The following is a 23,169-nucleotide window of genomic DNA, read 5'->3' on the forward strand; positions in this document are numbered from 1 at the left end:
TTCTAAACATCTTTGCAGACATGCACTTTCAGGCACATATTTCATCTTCCTTGCTTATTGTGGTGTTTATCATCCATCAGGAATCAGATGCAGGGTAGCTGTTGAGGTGTTGAACAAACTAGATTACTACAAAGCTGCTAGAAATGAAGGAATATTGCAGGCAGTGGGACCTAAATGAGGATGGACAAGTTATTAGTTCAGTCTCACTGCTGTAATGTATAAAATAAAAGCAAAATATGCAGTGACTCAATAGTATGCTAATGTGAACTTGAGCTATATAGTGCACGCACATACACACACACACACACACACACACACACACACACACACACACACACACACACACACACACACACAAAATTCAAAGTCACACATATGCACATCAACTTTCTCTTTCTGTCTCTCTCTGTCTCACTTAACCCTTTCACTAGTTGTTATTTATTACATCCTACTTTTTTTATGTTCAGCAAAGGGGAAAAAAGTAATTAACTTTCACTTTCTGTGTAGAGCTCCTCCCCTCCCAGATGGTCTAGACAAGGAAGGCTGGATCTAGGGATGTCCTCAGGTAATTGAGAGCAAATTGTCAGGACAGAAGAAAAAGTATTGAATTCCATTAAAGGCATGAATTAAGAACTGCTTCCAGAGGCGGGTGGAGGGAGGGGGGGGGGCAGACAGAGATTGACAGTGTCTGGGAAGAAAAAAAAAAGCAGTATAAAAGAGAGAGCAAGCGGTGTCTCGGCCACACAAGAAATAGTTTCAAGCTTTACTTATAATGGTGTGGAGATCCCTTTTTTTTAAATAAACATAATTCGTGAAACGGCTTCTTGGATTTTCCTTGGAATATAACAAGATCAGCGGATCTTTAGGAGATTATCTTCTGCCGGGTGAGCTTGTATACAGTTCTGAATTTTACTGGATTATCAGGAAACTAGTATTCAGCTGCCACAGAAAAAAGCAAGTCTTTTAAGATGCTTACATTCCAAAGCACTTTCCATGAAGTACTTCTTGTGAACTACCTTTGGTCAAGCTCATGCTGGGTTAGAACTATAGATGAATTCATGTTTAAAGTGCTTTCATATGCTCTGCTTGGGAAACCTTTCTAGGTGATCCTGTGTTAGAATAGATATGGTTAAATTATTGCAACTTGACAGATATGCATGCCGGTCCATACATGCTTTTAGGGATAATCAGTTCATTTTCACACATGCTAATCCTTAGAATTCTGTAAAGCAAAATCATGTTGAGTTGAAACAAATCATTATATGTAAAGAATGTTAGTCAAGGAAAATGCTTCCAGATTTAAATGACAAAAGAGAATCCTTTAATTTTTATGATTAGTTGAAAATAGATTTCATGTCATTTTCTGAACATACTTTTAATTTATTTGTAGGAGTTATGATACAAAGGAACCTTTTGTGGATTCAAGTCATACTGACATTATGCACCACTTTACATGCTCAAGGTAAAATCAGAAGTTTTTTATTTATGTAAAATGCAAAGGGTTTTGCTCAGCATGAATGATTGTCAGACTACTGAAACTGTGAAAGGAATGAAATCAAGAAACAATGTTTAAAATGTCAGAAATAGAGAAGAAATGTGCTTCTAAAGAGTGGAACACATCTACTGTTTCTAAAGAAAAAAAATATATGTAAAGATCTAGAGCATGCTTTAAAAAGATAGTCAACATCACCCACATCACAGCTTATAAAGTTGGAATTCTATTTTCCTCAACTGCAGTGAGTGGCTAAGCCGTGTGTGTGTGTGTGTGTGTGTGTGTGTGTGTGTGTGTGTGTGTGTGTGTGTGTGTGTGTGTGTGTGTGGATACTTGCTATCCATTGTCTGCGATGGAAGAATATTAAGGTCTGACAGATCCACAGACCCTGGTTCAATTTCACATACAGTTTTGTATGAATTATCATAATGCTTTAATCAACTGTCTGGGAAAGTCAGTAGTGGTAGAGGATTTTGCTTAAATATCACATCTCCCTCATTTTGTGACTTACGGCTGCAATAGTTATTTATTTTGTAGTTGTTCATTACATGCTGCTTTTGTAGTATTACATAGTTGGACATTAAGTTGGAAAAAGGACCGACATATTCTGTTATTATTACTCATATAACATTTTATTAAAGCAAGAGAATGTGTTTTTTTTTATATTTGCATTTCTGTTTGAACTTTATTGTGCTTTCCGTTAATTTTGTACATTGGACTTCTTTGTCCTAATAAGCTTGTATGAATGTAGAAAGCATTCTTTACATTGTAACTGCAATCAGATCTTAAACAGTCTCAAGATACGGGTTTGTACTTGTATTTCACATTAAAGTGAGAACATCAAACCTGCACTTCAAAAGGTCTATAAACTACAACTTGACAAAATTACTCAGGCACTGAATGTTCAGCCTGCAAATGTGCACTATGCTTTCAGCTAGGCTACTTTAATATTGTAAGGGATTTAGTTTAGTATGTAAATGCAGATTCGTTCATATTTAATGTCTGGAATTGGTGAAAGCAATGGTAAACCAGACACTTACAAATGCACTTTAAAAGTTCTAGTCAAAGTGTTTCTCTCCTTCTACCTGTCTGCCTCATTCTCACTCTTTATCAATTAACAGATCTTCCTTCTACCAATTTCTCTTTGTCTGTCTGTCTGTCTCTCTCTCTATATATATATATATATATAGTGTGTGTGTGTGTGTCTATATATACACACACACACGTACACACACACACACACACACACACACACACACACACACACACACACACACACACACACACACACACACACACACACACACACACACACACACACACACACACACACACAACACACAGACGCACACACAACACACACAAACACACACACACACAGATATATATATATATATATATATATATATATATATATATATATATATATATATATATACGTATGTATATTAAAGCACTAGCAGATTTGGATACTAGTAGGTTTTGCTAGAGGACAGTATTTTGTCTTTTATCACCTTAGTGAAATTCTTGTGGTATTTGCTGTCGTACACAAATAACAAATTTCCCATATACTTATTTTGAGCACTTTTTTGTTTCTACTGGCCTGTTATACTAGTCAACAATATATTCCAAGTTTCTAATCTTTTTATATTGAAGTGTATTTTTTTCACTGTAGTGGTGAAGACACAGGGAAAACCATTCATGCTGATAGGATCTTTCTCATCGGACATTCAATGACTTTTTAAACCTTTTCACACAATTTAATTGTAAACTGAATGCTACGGTTTTCCCCTGTTCTATCTTAAAAAAAGAAAACTCTTTAAGAACTTTTAAAATATGGGAACACAAACAAGGCAAGAAACTAAATAAATCCAAAAACAGGTTCGAAAAACCAGCAACACAGTCCGAGAAGAGTCAAATAACACTATTTATTCCAAACAGTGGAATAAATAGTGTTATTTGACTCTTCCCGAACTGTGTTGCTGGTTTTTCAAACCTGTTTTTGGATTTATTAACTTTTAAAATATGGCAACTCTTTCTTTTGCATCTGTCACTTTTTCAATTTATAAATACCCTGAAAATAGATAAAAACACACTACCCCTAAATCTTTTCAGCTGAAGCAAAATGTTTATTTATTCGTTTGTCTCCCTATCTATTTTTGTTTGTTGCTGGCAGTTTGTATGTAGGAAAAATTAACTTTTAAAGGAGACCCAGGAAGAAATGCTCCAGCTAAACAATTTCAAGCATATAAAACAGTAACTTAAACTATAGTACACAATAATAAGGTCACATTTTGAGTATGCAGTTACAATTGTCTGACAGTTTACATAGATGTCCTTATGCATACTATTAAAAAGCTACTTTTACTAATGCCAGGCAAATAATAGTGCTACTAGCAAGATGTGATTGATTACTGCTACATTATAATGCTGTAGAAGCAGACAGGTTGACAATGTCAATGGGCATCTTTATAATTTCTTTTTTGATTCAGGTATAGGTATGTTCCCAACAAAGCACACATAAAGCATACTGCATGTGTTAGAAACAGGGTATTATGAAATGCAAAAAAGACAGCTACAAGAAGAAAAGCATTTAATGAAAGTTTCATGGTAACTGTTATTATCCAACCACAGAAATCTGTTACACAAATGCAAGACTGAAAAAAGTCAAGTTTACAACAGCCAGGATATTGTTACGAGGGAGTGATACAGAGATTATGCAGCCCCAGATCTGAAGGCTATAGCAGTATCAAATATCTGAAACGTAGCTAGGTCATTAAAAGCAGCCGTGTGCCAGAGGGCAGCCTTTCTTCAGACAAACACTACTGACCAATGGAACAGTAATAGTAATAGTATCCTGATGTGTGCACTGCTATAAATACAGCAGGCAAAGAGCTGCAGTCAGTTATACATTTAACCATTGATAGCTCCTCTGGGACAAAGTTCCCTCAAGGTTCTTTAATGCTTTTTCATCCACTTCCAGTCCCTAGGCTGGATAGACATCTCAGTTACTTTAAGATGCATCCGAGATAAGACAATATTATCAGCTACCCCACTTAGGGTCATCTGCACTCAAACACAGTTATGTTTTTCCTCTAGTATCAGGGCATTCTACTGTTCCATCTGTGCTGAATTTGTACTGCCTTCCTTAACCACAATTCTCCAGAAGTGCAGACTGAAGAAGTGTGCTGCTTCACACTAATGTAAGTCATTAACTCACATCTGTTGAAAATGTGGCTTTTTTTTCTAAGTTCAGTGCAGTGGAATGTATTGTGCTCCAATATATGTGAAGTACTAAAAACGCATTAGAGGGCTGTGAATTTGAAATCAGGCTGGTAGCATTAACCATGCTACCCCTTTTTACAGATTCCAGGAGGCTGCTGGGATTGCAACATGTGTTAGTATATGGTGTTGATACTGATATGAGCGGTAACTGATGTAAGAATGTGCTTCTGGGGATCACACGTAAGAGCATCTGAATGAAGGAATCATTTAAGGATTTAACAAATGACAGAATTTTTCATGTGACAGACAAAAACAAAACTTGAGAAAATGTGCTAATGCAGGCATACTGAAGTGAGGCTCTTCCCATCCATTTAGTAGAAGATAGATTGGTCAGTGTATAATCAACATTTCAGTCAAGAAATTAGCCTGATTTAAACAAGAGTTCCACAAACAAGTACGGCTGCTAACACTTTACTGCAAACTTAAAATGCATCACCTAAAAGACAGTACTTGAAATTAAGCAAAAATAGTGAGTTACTCCGGATGAGCCTTCCATGCCTATATAGACCCAAAAATGTGTCTTAGATGGCAGTCATCTCTTCTTTAGATAACCTGGATGCATTGTTTAAGTCTATATTCTACCCTCATTTCAATAAGATTGTTATGCTTTAAAAATAGCGATCTACATCCTGAGTATTACTGAGGGAGCCCTCCTTTGGTACATCTGTAAGCATAAGTGAAGCAGTAGTCACATCACTGATTGAATACTGGCATGAACATGCAACTGAGGACAGAATACTTCAGGCTGTGGGCAGAGAGCATGGCCCTGGCTTTGTGTAATGTTTATGAAGCACAGTCTCAACACTATAGACCTATTACTGGACTCAGTGACATGCTGACCCCCATATAATCTCACACCCACTGGAACTAAAATCACATGTTATTTAGGATCCATGGGAGAGTAGCCAGTAAAGCTAATGCAATGCATTCCTTCATATATAAGACAAATACAAGGGTAATACAGAAAATCTTATTGAAAGTATATCTGATGTGTTACAGCCTTTAAGACCCAATAATGTATTGTATATTTTTATAATGCGATGGTCTTATCATAAAGGCACTGCTTCTGAATCTAGGTGCCACCCTTTTCTACAGGATGACATACATCAAATGTATATCAACCCAGACAGTATTTCCACATTTCTGTCACACTGAAAGTTGCACAGTAGCTGGTAGATTTTGTGTGTGTGTGTGTGTGTGTGTGTGTGTGTGTGTGTGTGTGTGTGTGTGTGTGTGTGTGTGTGTGTGTGTGTGTCCATACTTAACAGTAGTGTGTATTTTTACTCTCAAGGTGCTAAAATAATTAGCAGTAACCTGTCATTAGAATCTATTGACAATGTTATTATTTGCTCAAAACTTGTTGTACTTACTAACCTCAAACTGGTTACTGTTTACTATAATATACAGGGATGAAAACAAGATTTTAAATGTTTTTCCACTTTTGCTTGATTCTGTATTAATAATGTAAATCATTAGTTGTTAACAGATAAGAGTATTTGAAAATAATATATTTGATTAAAGAAAAACGGGGTTAAATATAAATATAAATGCAATAATTAAATTAAGCCATTTTCGGTGTAACGTTTATATTTAAGTTACTCATCTATGGTCTTTGTCGTATACCATTTAAAATCCACAAGGTTGCATTAAGTAGAAAGTCAGAAGCCTTACCTCCAAAATTATACACAAAGCAAAAACTAACTAAGGAAAATGTCCCATATTAGATACACTTTTTAAATGCTGGTACTTTTAACTTAGATCTTGTCAAAATAATGTCCACTTTTAGAAGGGATTGATTGAGAGTGTGACACCACAGTATGGTATCCCTAGAACCACAGTATTCAGGATGATTATACTTTAATGTTTAATAGGTGCTTTTCTTGAGTACTCACTGGCCAGTACATATGATTAGTCCAAAAGACTTTGGCCATGCACTTAACATATGAATTGCTGTCTCAGCCCTGAAAATTAAAAAAAAGTAACTTCCTAATGTTGCATGCAAACAACATACAAATGTATAGAAAATTTATATTCATAATATACATATTAATGTCAATAACTGCCTGTTCCTCTATCACATCTATAAATGGTGATAATACCTGCTTTATGATGCTGTCTGTATAAGCATTTCTCCAACACGTGTACTTTGTATCCCTGTTCTGGCTCTAATGACAGTTCTTTTAAGTACACAGATATGACCTTAAGTTCCATCCTCCATTCAGAAGATTTTCTTTTCTTCCTTGCCAGTAATGCATTTTCTTAATTCTTCTGGTAACTAGAAAATATCACATACTATGATGCATATGCATTTGATTTCTGCGTATTAGTCCAGGCTTAATTTCTTAATATGCACTTAAGTTTCCCAAACACCAATCTATATTTTTGTTCCTATGTAAACTACATTAGTTGTGCACTTCTTTCATTTTTTTGTCATTTCTGAAAACACTTATTACCTGCTGTAGAAGGTAACTCCTGACTGTCTTTTGTTATCAATTCTCTAAGACGTGGAAGTTACCTCTTCATAAATCTATAATTCCCATAGTTAAAGTGACTTGTTTAAAAAGATTTCTTCATTTTGCACAACAAAACCAATGAGTACAAAGCTGAAGGTGTTGCCACAGCCAAGGTACATTGCATGTGAGTTATGGGAATGGCATACATTTTTTCAGTACACAGTTCAAAATACATAAATAATGAATTGCAGGATCCTTATAACAGAAAAAAAATCTAGCCACCTTTTTCTCCTAGTTCTTATACCATTACACAAAAAGCATCTTTGCCATTTTGTTTACAAAATCCCCATACTCATTTTGTTAAATCTGCTAACATGGGATAAAATATTACTATGAACAGTGTGCTGGGCTGTTTATAATCAAACACGCAGTAGGCACAGATGTGCAACACCAGAGTGAGAATTACAAGGTTTAGCTATTAGTCCCATTGTGCAATACTTAGCCCCACTGTAGACATAGCTTATAACTTTCCATCACCAAAAAGAGGAACAGCACCTCTCATAATCTGAAACAAATCGGCAACATGTGGTACGTTTAATAACAGCTTCAACTAGGAAGCTCACAGATGGATAAAAATGTGTTGCTTTCTGATATAAAAAGTTATTTTTTATGAATTAATATTATTCCATATTATTTATCATGGATGTCAGTTAAAAAAAATTCTAACACCGAATGTGTGACCTGTGTGACCACCCTTTCAATGTGGAATTGTGAGAAACATAGACTTTTTCAGACTAAAAATAAGGAATATTCCTTGCAATGAGGTATACTTAAGAGGTATGGCCACTGCAGAAACGCTTGAAAAATAGGAGAGGCCAAAGCTGGAGATATTACACTGATGCAAACTTTAAAGGCATACAACAAACATCACGTGTGCATATGTTACAGGTTCATGTTTGATTTGCTCACAGGAATGAATACAAAGATGTGCTAAAACTGGGAAAACCATGTGTTGCTTAAAACCTCACCTCCAACAATAAGGAAGTAAATTACAGTTATATAGGTGCTGTGTGGCACTGTATAAGAGAAAAACATGGGCCATCTAACACTATAACATCATCCTTCCCTTCTATCTGTTCATGAGGCATGGCAACTGAGCATAATGGCTTCAAGCCTTGTTCAATTTGGGTAAAAATGACTCCAGTAGCTTTACATGCATTACTAACCTCAAACTGGACACCTCAGAACTCTATGGCAAGGTGCGTGGCAGAGCTTGTAGTCCTTTGCAGAGTAACAGCATGGGTCTATTTTCAGAGTAACCATGCTGCCACTGATTCAGTGAAATAAACAAGCTGATCCCCTACTTGGCCAAAATGAATATTACACTTTGTCAGCTTCAGAATGACTTAGTGTCTGTTATTACACTTTTAGTTTATCATTTCAGTACTAGCTCATTTCATCTGTCACTGCAACAGCCATATTATTTTACACCACATTGTCATTGGTCACACAGCTCCCTTTCCCAGTAGTACATTTCTTTGCATAGCCTGAAAATGTTTATTAGGAGATATCCTCAGTGGGTCCTATTATTTTACTCTACAGATATAAAAAGGGCCTTAAAGGCTCTCCTTTACAATTTAATTATTTAGCTGCTGCTTATGCCAAAGCACTATTGATATCATCATAATCTGTACTTACAGGTAACAGAGCAGCAACAGCATTGGCAAAGGTGTTGCTGTAAGTCAGTTATTGATTACATAAAGACCTGATGCAAACATGTCTGCTACTATCAGTATCATAGGTAACGGATATACTGGAAGACTGGTGACACTGTAGTAAAAACACAAAAATACATCAAAGTAATTATTATTATTATTATTACTATTTTGCTTTTTTCCAAATTTTGTAAATAGTTTCAGACCGTAGATTCCCTCCTGATAGTTTTGTTTGTCAACATAATAAATGCTATAGCATAGTTTTGTCATCTTTAATATCATAGAAATGCATACACCATACCAAATCAGCCAGTAAAATCTAGAAAAAAACAACATTTTCCCTAGGTGTCTTCTGCATAATTTGTGGAGGAGATTACACATAGTACAAAAACTGCTCCTCATGCACTTGATAGTGAGTTTAACAATTGCATAACTCACAAAGAAGCACCGAGACCCTGACAAAATATAAACCCTGCCTTATTGAAATGTAAGTAGTAGCACTTATTTATTAATAAGCACTAATGACAACTTCTACACATTAACACCATCTAAGACGTACAGTACATATAACAAATCCTGCTGTTAGTAAAACAGAAATCTCCAGATCTGTAGTACAATAGAGAGAAGAATAAAGTCATCACCGTTGGTTATGTAAAAGACCACTAGTTGAAATGCAGTAATATATTTTTACTGTCATATAACTTAAGCCAGCATCTATTGAATGAAGCATTGTACTTATCATCAAAAGAGTACAGAAACCTTACCATAAGTGAACATTTCTTTATCCAGTGTGCAAGCATGACTACCTCATTGTAGTTCTCTGCACTTCTGCTGTCATACACTAATATATTCAAAAAATAAAAATATAAGTTTATCCTAAAGAATTTAAAAATTGGGGAACATTTTAAATTTTTGCTGTTTAGCACTACTTGCAAACGCAGGGACTTTGATGTCAGGAACTCCCTCTCATCAACTATTCACACTTTGCTGGAAATCTGATATGATAAGATTGGTTTCATGATCATTTTAAAACAGAAATGGGTGATAGTTTAAAAGGCATTGTAAATCAGCTTTCTGACTTGTGGAAACTGCTGTGTAGCAACTTACGTAACAAAGTAGTGCAGCCAGACCACTTTTGTCCATTGAGATTATCCACTTGCCAAAAAAATAAATAAATAAAAGTATTTTTTTGCAGAGAGAGCTTATTCATTCACCTGCATTCATCACTTCATACCCCCAAAACAGCAGCTGTGAATATATGCCACTCTCTGTAGTATATTACACTTATATGTTAACTGTGGCTCAAACTGGCATCCAACAGCTTTGGAAAATAATGGACAGAAGCATCTTATTTTATATTGCATTAAAAATTCCAAATAGTCAATGGTTTAAAGTTAAGACAGATGATGGCTGTCAGTCAGTAAAAGGATAAGCAGAGTGATGAGATATGATTTGCCCATTACTGTGCATGCACCTTTGTTAACAATGTAGGAAAAGAAGAAAAAAATGTATGTGCTCCGTTTATATTTGTTAAACTAAACTATCTACTTCATTACGTCCCACCCTCCAAGGAAGAGAACTGCTGTACATTCAAAAAAAAAAAAAAAATATATATATATATATATATATATATATATATATATATATATATATGAGTCTACTTCAGAATAATGTCGACCAATCAGAATCCTGACTTTCATATTGCCGACACCATATGATCGACATTCCGAAAGACAGACATCTTGAAATAGCACCATTTACCTACCTGTAAACATAGTAAAACTGTGTTATGCAGGGGGGCAAGCCCCCCTGCACCCTCCACACCACCTGCTACTTAAATATTCTTACTCCGAGATTGCACAACAGTGCAGGAAAGGGGAATCTCCCAGTCCTGTACTGTAGCTGGATCTCCGCTATCATTTGTCGCCTTTCAAACATTCGCTCATATGGTGTCAGCCATATGAGTTTCGAACATTTGAAAGTTCGAACAAATGAAGAGCTCCCTTATATGTGTATGTATATATATATATATATATATATATATATATATACATATATTTTATATATATATATATATATATATTATATATATATATATATATATATATATATATATATACACACACACACACACAGGCATATATATTTTGAACATACACATATATATATATATATATATATATATATTTTTTTTTTTTTTTTTGAACAGACACACACACACACAAACACAGGCATGTATTGCATGCCATAAAACAATGTCAGAAAGTGAATCTGTCATTGTAAATCAAATGTGTATCAAACTCTGTGGAAAGTCCTGCAATCACACGTTGCTCTCTGACTGTACTGTGAGCTAACTTTCTCTTCTCTATTCACTGATGTCTGAGCTGGTTTAGAAAAATTAACCTCAGGGCAATGTACCAGACATCGTCCATCTGTTCAATGATGTCTGAGATGATTTGCACAAAATAAACTCAAGTCGATCAAGTGCAACTGCATATATCTGAAGAAGAGTAAAACTACTGTACACACACAGACAAGATGCTATGGTACCCACATTTCAAGTTGCAATGCACTCCCTGAATTCTGGGTCATTACGGAACATGAACTTACTTTGAACACTGACAAACATGGTCCTCAAAACGGAACAGCCATCACAAAATGCTCCAAAGCAGCTTATAATATACCAAAGAGATTAAAAAAAATGTCCATAAAACTTAAGTGCAGCTTTGAAACAAACTGAATCAAAAAGATGATAGTCTGGCCAAGTGTAATTTCACTGGCTTATATGAACATGTACTTTGCACCATTTTTTGATTAAGGTATTACAATATATATTGTCAAAAAATGTATTGAATAATGCAGTTGAAATTGACAAAACATATAGTGATATTGTCGAGTATGGAGCATGCTGATTCTACTCCGAAACTGTAACAAAAAGATAACTTCAGTAGGCACTTTTCTGATGTAAGAATGGTGCTTAACAAAGTTTTGTTACATACCTCACAGCATTGTTGATGTTTAGTCTACAACTAGAGCATAAGAGCACCTAGTGTCTGCTACTAAAAATGACGGCAGTAGGCTAAAACAGATTTAAAAGTTGTTAAAAATCTTGCTGTCTCAAACATATCAAAAAGTGTAGCAGTATAGAGAGTCCAAAAGCTTTTAAAGCAGTTCATTTTTCAGAGGAACAGAACACAGCTTTTAGCCAGTCTTGTAAATCATATTACATGCCTACCTTTTTTCTGCAACTAATAGCATATCAGAGAAGTTAAAGTTCCATATATCATAAAGAATTGTGATGAGTCTCTCAGATCATAATTCAGCTATGTTCCACTCTCAAGCTGAATTGGCTGAAATGTTTGTCTCAAAACACACAAGTTAGTTATGACTGGAAACCCAGTCATACTCCTCCAAGTGTTATGCATCAGCCTATGAGCATAAAATGTAGGATAAGGGGGTTGTGACTGAACTGTATTGGGAGTCCATGACTTCAGAAAATAGTTTCCAGGTACTGGCAATTCCATTTCAGGTATAAAGTAAATATATATATATATATATATATATATATATATATATCAGCATATTCACAAATAGATAATTTTTTATAACATCCACTCCACTGTAGTAAGTGTGAATGTTGAAAGTGTCATTAGTATCACACATGCGGTGTCACACCAGACTAGCAAATATGTTTACAATAATGCTTCAGTACACAATTCTGCCATCTGACTTGAAAGAGTCATTTCCTTCTGAGGGAGAAGCTGTGCAAGAGAAAAGTTAAGAACTGTCACACCTTAAGCCGGTGTGAAATTCTAACTCTGTGGTTATATACAGGGGTACCATGCAGGGTGCAGACAATTGCCTCTTACAAACCCCTTAGCTCTACATCTGCTAAATGTCATCAGGAAACTCCTTGCACCCTTAGCTTGTTAATAAAGCTAAACATGGATACATTTTCTGGTCATTTCTGAGCAAAACAAAAACATGTCTCAGTGGTTTCAGACAAAGCTTTGAAAAACATCATAGTCTATTCAAAGAAAATGGTCCAGAAATGAGAAGGAAGGACACATTCATAGGTGGATATAATTTTTACCCTTAATTGGAGAAGTCCAAAGAGAACAAATATACTGAATGTGTACAGCCATCTGTATTTTAACATTACAATGCTTAATCCTAATTTAAACATATTCAAATAAAGCAATGCTTAATAACTTCTGTTACAGCTGTGTGTGCTGTCACCGTGGCATGTATTTTACTCAGTAGCAAAAAGATGAACTAATATTGACAATGAAGTGGTAAAACTCAGAAAACTTACATATCAGCTATGTAGTGCTTAGCTTGAATTAAGAAACAAGAATATTCCTTTTTTCTGTCAGATTTTGTATCTCAGAGAAATGGGGAAACTTCTGTAGGTCATATAAAGACTAACACAAACTGGTCATGTACTAGATAACAGCCCACACCAGTAAGATAACGACAAATGGCAGGTGCTGTTCAGTGTGGCGGCTAGGAATAAAAACAAAAATGGATTAAAATATATGTTGCAAACAGAAAGTAGGGTGAGGGTCAAAGTCAATGTTTTGTTGGGAAGTCTTATTTAGAGACAGCTTGAAAGAGAAAACAGTGCGGTTTGCCAAATCCAGATGGAATGGCTACTTTAATGTACTACATCTAAAACCAAACAGCAGCAGAAGCCTGTGTGTTCAGTGCAGAGGGAGAATACAGGAGACTGTTCTGCTGTGCATAATCTTAATATGGAATGTACACAATCTAGTGAACTGCTGTTCTATCAATAGCTGCAACATTTTAATAATATATGCATCTTAAGCTGTTAAGGCATTTTTAATTATCATCCTGGCTTTTCCCAGTTAGGGGTCGCCATAGCGGATCACCTTGTCCGCTCATGATTGGCTATAGAAATGTAATAATAGATGAAAATGTAAGTGGAAGAATCCCTGTGGTTTACCCCTTCCTTCCAAGTGAGTGATTATATAGAACATTAGACTTTATGTACCAGCAGATCCAGAATAGCGAGTGATGTCCCTGTGCAAAATCTAATGTTCTCTCTAGTCACTAGTTCCTATATTGCATTGCTGTTGAAGCTAAACTTTTTTTTTGTAACTGAAAGTAAGTGCAACTCATTTTGTTAGTTCCGTTTATAAGAGGAGTTGAAGACCATTTAACCCCTGCTGCAAAGCATATTTTTATATCAAAATAAACAGTGGAAAGGGGTTAGGGGGGAACACGTCCTCTTAAAAACAGAATTTACCAAAAAACTCACCAGAATCTATCAGAATAATATGACAACAACAGCTGTCAAATTATGATATCATCATAACAAACAGCTACGCAAATGCACTGTTAAGGTTCAGTGTTGTAATTTAACACCATTATAACCAGTTAGCATCCACACCTATGCCATTGCTATTCCATTGTCACACTTGGATGTGCTAAGTTTAAACAATAAAATCCTCATCTTATGAGTTAAACTGCATCAGTTCATACAAGGCCTTCAAGAGGCATCCTGCACTCTGCATAAAGGAGCATTTTCTTAAGTTAAAGCTGAACTCTTTCTATTCCATCTATCACTCATGTCCTTAGCTCCTTAAACTTTGGAAACCTGATAGAAAAAAGTTTTTGGGAAAAACAGTTTTTATGAAAAAGAGGAATGTTTTCCATTATCTGGGAGAGAGGAAGCATGCGTGTGCACGCATTCATGCATGTGTGTGTGTGTGTGTGTGTGTGTGTGTGTGTGTGTGTGTGTGTGTGTGTGTGTGTGCGTGTGTATGCATATATATATATATATAAAATGTATACACACACACACACACACACACACACATATATATATATAATACACACAAACACATGCACTTAAGCACACACGCACACATACATATATATATATATATATATATATATATATATATATATATATATATATATGTCTGTATTATAAAAATGTTGAAGCTTTTCTAACTCCAGTGCATTTGCTCTGCAGGGCATTCTGCTGACGTGTAACATAGCAGGATAGCAGGGAAACAGGGAGGCTGAATATGACCAGTTAGTTAGTCAGCAGAGACTCACATTCCTAGAGGATGATGTATATATCATCATACAAAAGACCTGGTAAAACAGAATTTATGTTCATCGGAAAAGAACATAATAGCATTCTCATATAATTACTCTGCTCAGACAAGCCCTGTGAAAAATAACTTCTCAACATAGCATTCGGATCACTTCTCTTCAGAGCAAATAGGCCTGCTTCTTCACGGTTCCTTCTAAAGCTACCACATTATGTCACTGTTTATAGCAGAAGTCCTTGTCCTGAAATTGCCTCTGCATGGAAAACATTTACTTTTCTGATGACAGACGTCACTTACTCAGAGAACGTGCATTAGTGGATGGATTTCTCATTGCTGTTGATCAGATGTGGTCATGAAAACTCACAGTCATGATTACAGCCACATAAAGCTAGCTAGGTGGAGTCATACAGTGCATTCTGCCCACATAAAGCTAGCTAGGTGCAGTCATACATTGCATTCTGCCCACATAAAGCTAGCTAGGTGCAGTCATACATTGCATTCTGCCCACATAAAGCTAGCTAGGTGCAGTCATGCAGTGTATTCTGCCCACATAAAGCTAGCTAGTTGCAGTCCTACAGTGCATTCTGCCCACATAAACCTAGCTAGGTGCAGTCATACAGTGCATTCTGCAGCACAGCTACAGAATGCACTACTGTTATGTGTATCAGCAAGATCAAGTCTATATTAGAAGAATGAAATGGTGAAAGAGCAAATGCTCTTTCGTTAACACATAAAACCTGAAGTCTGAAAACAGCGAAGTTAAGGAACAGCATTTTTTTTCTCAGGGAAAAAAATCTCTGTTCCAAAAAGAAAAAAACAAACAAAAAAAAAAAACAATTACAAACACAAAATAAAGTGTAGGGCTTCGCCCACCACACCCCCTGATGTGGGGGGGGGGGGGTCTGTGCCCCCTACCCCCTAATTAAATATACCAACTCTAAGATTACACCCCAGTAGAGAAAAACAGCAAAGTCCCAAGAAGAGACCAGCAATTTTTTTTCCCTGTGAAAAAAATTGCTGTTCTGTAACTTCACTGTTTTCAGACTTTGGGTTTTACGTGTCGACGAAAGAGTATTCGCTCTTTTGTTGCATCACTCTTCTAATATAGACCCAGCAAGATCAATATGTTAATCTTCCAGCTGTAAAACAAAACAACAACAGCAACAGTGGGCAGTCCACTAAGATCTTAGATTATAAAATGTTTGACTGCAAAAGATGAGGAACATGGTCTCAGATAGTTCTTCTGGCATGTGATTACTGCTTTAGGGATCAGTAGTAATCAGAGTTGCAAATATTTAGGGTGATTTCTTGGATGTCCATATGGCAGCATTCCCAGCAGGGCTGTTTCTGTGTGTAGTATAATCAGCAGACTCCATTGTTATACAGAAAAATGAACTTACAGGCCTTTTGTGATATTAGAAATGCATAAATAAGAGACTGATTAGCATAACTCGCACTAATCCCTGAGAATGTAGTTCAAGGTACAAATATTACTGCATGTGTTTATTCAGCCAGCAGCAAGCTTGTCAGTTGTCGCATTTCTCACTTCATCCCAAAAGCTGCAAGCAGCATTGCATGCATAAACCAAGATCGAGAAATACTTCTTAAATCTAAAATCAGCAAGGCAAAGTTGTAGCCTTCTGTTTAATTTTGGCATGATGTCGCTGCCCAGAAAAAAAAAACAGGAAAGGTAAGGGATGGCCTCATTTTTAACATCCTTAACTAAGGCAATACAAAGTACATGGACTGGAAATGTTTATAAAGATATAACATTTTCTTTTCAATGGGTAGAATGGGTTAACAATATCTCAAGGAACTGTTTGTCTTTTCACGACAAAACATGTTGGTGGTTCGACAATACAGGAAGAAGTCTCTTCCGTTTGCATAATGACTTTATCCCCTTCATAACTCATTGATTTGCTTCCTTCTGCTAAATGCATGCCTAGTTTAGAGGAGAAACAATGTTGTTTGCCGTTGACATTTTGTGACTAAAAACAGTAAGTTTAGTAATTCCTAATGAAGTATTGGCGTGTAAGCACTTTTGTTGTTATGTAAGTAGAAGATAATACCAGTACGCTACTGCTTTATTGGCCTGAGAGGTTTAGAAGGATAACACCCTCCATCTTCTTCATAAAGTTTCTGATCCAAGTTTCCTTTCTGATTCACAAATGTGCTTCTCATATAAACAGTATGTTACCCTTGTTTCTCCCCTTCTTGCTTCTTTACAATTTGGCACTGGCACGGTATGAGGAAAATATGAACAATCTTTGTAAAACAATTTATCTTAACAGCTAAATAATTTAGTATAAGGTTGCAAACTTTGCATTAGAAAAGCTTAACATTCTCATATTGCTATGGTTACATTAACAAAATTCTCTAAATTGGACTTAACTGTAATTATGAGGTGAAACATGTAAGAGTGCAATCATATTTAAACAAGTGGTGTCCTACTGAAAGATGCATGTCACAAGGACTGTGGTTGGAGTAACAACAGTAAGGAAAATGGTTTTCCCCTCATTCATTTTGCAACCTAATATCTGACCCTGCACCATCACAGGTCACTGTAAGGAAGGTAGATAGATTAACAGATAGATAGATAGATAGACAGATAGATAGATAGATAGATAGATAGATAGATAGATAGATAGATAGATCGACAGACAGATAGATAGATAGATAGATAGATAGATAGATAGATAGATAGATAGGTAGATTGAGTGATAGATACTCCTGCTTAAGTAAGGATTCACTGAATACGATCTGCAGTATAAATAATTTTGAAAAAAGAGGATTAAACTCTGCACCTTTTAGGTGATTCTTGAAAACTGTAATTTATTATAAGTATTATTATTATTATTATTATTACAATTTTGCAAACGTAATACAAAAGAATAAAGCAATAAAAATAAACCATTCTGAAAATAAAAGTGATAAATAAACTCTGGAAGGTGGGTATAAATCTTCTTTGTGAGCAGTTCCACAGAGGAAAAATAAGAATGAATACTGAACTTGGAGCAGGTCTCACAAGCATGCAGCCCACATGTCTAGAGAATACCTTAGCTATAGCAGCTCAGTGGGTTCACTTGCATAGTATTCACTCCAATACACAAAGGGCCTCAATAAAGAAACAGAAATGAAGACAATCTTATAATTAAACTATGGCAGTCCTCTATGCCTAAGGATTTAAGCCTTGTAAACTAAAACATTTACCAAAAAGGTTTACTATCTGTGCTGCTAAACAGTGCACCTTATGTCCTTCATTATGTGTAAGCTTGAAAATGCTTCACAGATAATACTGCTCAGAAATTCAGTTGAGCCAGTGAACTATAGAACCGCAAGATCCACGGGAAGAGTTTCTAAGGTCATTTGTACCTGTAAATGTACATTTTCACTTCACTGGCACTTTCCACTGACTGTATTTATTCAGAGCCACCAGATTGTTAATAATTCAACTATGGTGAACACACACACCATACATACTGTCTCTCTCTCTCTCTATCTCTTTATATATATATATATATATATATATATATATGTTTGTGTCTTTCGACTTTTCCCGGTTAGGGGTCGCCACAGCGGAACTCCGGATCACTAATGATTGTCAGTAGAGTTTTACGTGCTGGCTTGCTGGGCCTAATGTACAACCTTCAATGAATGAATGCCCGTTCACGCATGTCGCCACACAGAAGACGCTCTAACTGAGAATTGAACTGGCAACGTCTAACTGTGAGGTGACAACGCTACCGCAGCACCACCACCGCAGTGTAAATATATATATATATATATATATATATATATATATATGTATATATTTTTTTTTTTTTTTTTTGACGGAAGTTATGAATGGCTGACTGACTTCTGATTGTATAAGAAAGCTTATTCCTTAATCTTGGAAGGTGCTGTGTAATATATCTGCTACATTTTTTCTGTTATTACAATTATTTATTATTATTATTAGATTTTTTGATCAGGTGTTAGCTCCCTCAGTGGTGTCTACCAGGCAAAGACTTTTAAAAAAGAAACAAATCAGACATTACCTTATAGACCAGGCTGACTTTACCTTTAAATAGCCTACTATAAAGAAACTATGATGACATTTCCCAAAACCTTTCTGAGTAATTAAAATGTTCCTAGTCATCCAGTTCTCTAGTAAGGAACTGCATGGACTTTATGTACCTGTTTATGTGGTTTCAGGTGGCTCCTTCAAAGGATACAAAATGTTGCACTAGATTCAATAATGCTTGAAATGAGCTGTTTATGAAGTAGTACACTGACCTCCCTATAGTCATCTGGATATTTTGTTTCAATAGCCCATATCATGCTAGCATGTCTGAAAATTAATTCAAAAAGAACTGGTCCTCCATTGGCATTAATAGTTAACCCCCTCATCCTGATCTTTGTCTGTCCTGTTGCTTAACAAGCACCTTTTACTCATTGAATTATGTACAGAAAAACACTGAATGCCTTCAGCTTGTTAATTGTTCAGCTACGATGAAAAGTATTAAATGTCTTATTAAGGATAATACATAGAATACAGTGTCACTCTTTCTCATCAAATGTATCTGTTCATAGGTTCAAAGGTGTTTACTAGACCAGTGATCACAAGGGCCTTTTTAAGTCTAGCCATGCATCCCAAATCTCTCACCAGTTCTCATACCCTTGATAAGTGTAAGCAGGGGATTGGGAGATTAAGAATTTACAAGCAGTGGTCTGTGAGATGAACCATTTACAAGCTGCCCGTGCATGAGGCAGCCTGTAAATGGTTCACCGTTCACCTCCTAGACCACTGCTTGTAAATGTTTCATCTCCCAGGACCCTGCTTGTAAATGTTTCATCTCCTAAGCCCCTGCTTACACTTATCAAGGGTACCAGAACTTGTCAGAGATTTGGGATACATGGCTAGGCTTAAAAAGGCCCTTGTGGTCATTAGCCTAGCAAACACCTACGAACCTATGAACAGATACATTTAATGAGAAAGAGTGACACTGCATTCTATGTATTATAGCCTTGATAAGGCATTTAATACTTTTCATCATAACTGAATAACTGACAAACTTGAAAGCTTTACGTTAGTTTTTCAAAAAAACATGCCATAAGGTTCAAAATGAAACTTCTATCCTTAAACATATACCATAAAAAATAAATAATAATAATAATAATAATAATAATAATAAAAAAGATGCATACTCTTCCATAACAAAAGGCAATAGGTTCCCTGTGTCATTTCGGATAAGCGCCATTAAAACATACTGTATGATTTTACAAAGAGTAATGGCCAAATTGATGGTTCTGAAAACTGTTTAGGTCTCATGAGACTCCACCTATATGAAATGGTATGACCATAGCCTGTCATTCATTATCAGTTACAGATTCATGTACATAATAATATGTGTTTTTAGCACACAGATGAGAAGAGTTTAGTTGGGTGTTTAATGGTTGTTTATCGAAGACCAACAGGCATAGTATCTGGTCTAGTTATCATATTTGTAGTTATATAAGGAATGGTTCCCCTTGTTTTTTAGTACTCATAAAATATGTTGTTCTTTAATGGGAAGCCTGCACAATTTTTTCTCCAAGTATATTTACCATGACCTGCGACATGGTGGCACGTGTTTATCTACAGTTTATTTTTCATCTTGGAATTAACAGAGTATTTTTGCATGACATTTGTTTGTGTTTCTACTTAAATAAATAAATACTGGGCTTTCATTGTTTCATTGCAAGGTCTGAAGACTAATATCTGAAGAGCTGAGTCCCATAGAAGGTGCATTTCTATTACATTCCTGGGAGAAAACATTATCATTTTGTTATCTCAACAGAATTTTATTACACTGCTTTTCATTTCGGGCTGATGAGGCCACTATCCTAAAGTATTTTTGTGGGCATTTTCCTTCCTTTCACTGTACGGCCTAATCCATTCTTCTTCCTTCAAAGTCCTCTCTACTACTGCTGTTAGCATATCAAAAAATCTATAGATTATTAAGCAGATTTATTAAAGACATAATGCACAGCAATAAAATCATGACTGTTCCTATTTTCAAACTGGGAAAAATGGAACACTCATTTCGTGTTGGCATTGGATGTTACTGTAATAGCCCATACACATCTGCAGAGGTTACATTGCTTCTGTTAAGAAATCCCAGACTCCTCCCAAATAGTCAGTAGCTAGCTGCAAAGCTGAAACCATTTTGGTATGGCTGTGTTTTGCAGAATATGCAGAGCTTGAAATCTGAATAGGTTCATAGGTTGGTACTAGGCTGTCAGCCCTAGGGCCTATACAAGCCTAGCCATAACAATTCCCTGGCTATTTCTTCCCACACTATTTACTTCCCCTATGAACCTATGAACCCTGAATAACTAAACAGACATACTGGAGTCCAACTCCACAGTTATTAATGCCTAGTCTAAGAGTGGCATTTTGCATCCATTAAACTAATTATCTATCACAACAAAAAAGAACTTTTAAAATAAAATATCTTCTGATGAAATTTATCACTTTTTTTATATGCGCTGCTACATTCCAAATGCAGTTACAGCTCTCAGTTTTCAGGCTGAAGTCATCTTAGCATTCTTTCTAGGAATGCTGTTTTTGAAAAATCAATAACATAAACCATTGATTGTAAACAATGATTTCAGAGTTGCACCAATCGGAGTTGGATCTAGAGACCTTCAATGAATATTAGTAATGGGGTGTGTCTCATAACAAACTTGTTACGGAGGACAAATGGCATCTCATACTTAATGATGCTAGGATTTTGCAGAGCTATACCAACTCCCACTTGAACTCTTATTCAATCTTTGCGCTTACTAGAAGTCTGAATATTATTTCAAAAATACAGTAGAGAGTCAATTATCCGAACGTCAATGATCCAAAACGTCAATTATCCAATTACAGATTTCCAAAGATTTCAGGTAGAAATAATCATAAAGTCTAAACATGCAAACATTATACGTATTTACTCGTGCATGTTTTTTGAGCTTGTACTACAATAATATACTGTACCATTTTGTACTTACAGTACATTTGATTTATTTTTCTGGTTTAATGTTCATCAAAAACATTTTTAGAAGTTTTTATATGGTTCAGTTATATGTTTGATTATCCGAACTATCCTAGATCCCAATTAGTTCGGATAATCAACTCTCTACTGTAATGATCATAGCTCTCCAGGTCTGAGTAAATGCCAGTGTTTTGGGTCAGAGGTTAGTGTTACTTAACTTGAGAGCTCATGGAACTAAGCTGTGAGGTATAGTGGTGAAACTCAATATGGAAAATAACAAAGACTACCTTTGGCAATCAGATGCTATGAATACATCAAAAATTGCTTCCATCAGTTCCTACAGGAATCCAAAGTCCTTGTAAACTTAGTTGGCCAGATTCAATAACACCTACAATAAGTGTACAATAAGTGTACACAATCTTTATTCAGGAACATCCCTACCATATTTTTTATGCTTTCTAGGCACTCAGAAAGATTATACTAAGTGTACATGTAGTCTCCACTTTGTGGTAATCTTTGTAAATCCCCATCAGTATTTAAAACTGCAAGAATTAGGAAGGAAAAGGTGTGAGTTATGCTTGTGTTGTCTGTTCACTCAGAACAGTGTACACTTAGTGTTGGCGCTAATGAATCTTCTTGTTTTTTTCTCATTGTTATTTTTCTTCCACACTGTAAATTTGTTCTGTTATAGCTTTCAGTTGTGTTCTAAGCAACCTGTTTTTCAGATGTTGTCTACGTAATGTCTGTCATTTCTGTCGATTGCCTATAACATAATATTGAGTTGATATGCATTACATTCTTAGCATTAAGTGACTTTGATATAATTCTGTTCAAAAGTAATTCAAGAAATTTACTGGCTCATCTAAGATTACTGGTAGCAATTAACTTTGTTAAATGACTTTTGACTACTGTTGCATCACATTGTTCTTATGGGGTGAAACTGGAGAGATGCTACAATTGTACACAGTCAACAATTTTCTTTTTTAAAACTAATATTTAATTTGTATTCTTCTTCATTGCAGTGATATTATGACTTTTTTCAGGATAACCTAGATTTCTAATTTATGATCATCACAGGAATGCCCCCATGATAGCACTGTAATCTCTAAAATAGTCTTATGAAACACTTCACTAAGT

The 23,169-nt window shown here is 35.6% G+C and overlaps 1 protein-coding gene across 2 annotated transcripts in view; it reads left to right on the plus strand.

The window, feature by feature from the left end:
• The first annotated feature begins 726 nt into the window (after positions 1-726).
• Positions 727-23,169, plus strand: part of THBS2 (thrombospondin 2) — a 534,332-nt gene continuing 511,889 nt past the window's right edge. For both annotated transcript variants that reach the window (XM_044067817.1, XM_044067825.1), the window contains exons 1-2: positions 727-884; positions 1,391-1,462. In XM_044067817.1, coding sequence (XP_043923752.1) covers positions 1,396-1,462 — 67 coding nt within the window. In that variant the 5' untranslated portion in view covers positions 727-884; positions 1,391-1,395. The remainder of the gene's footprint in view (positions 885-1,390; positions 1,463-23,169) is intronic.

This window comes from Protopterus annectens, chromosome 1.part0, assembly GCF_019279795.1.
Source record: "Protopterus annectens isolate FY-2018-M chromosome 1.part0, PAN1.0, whole genome shotgun sequence".
Lineage (NCBI taxonomy): Eukaryota > Metazoa > Chordata > Ceratodontiformes > Protopteridae > Protopterus > Protopterus annectens.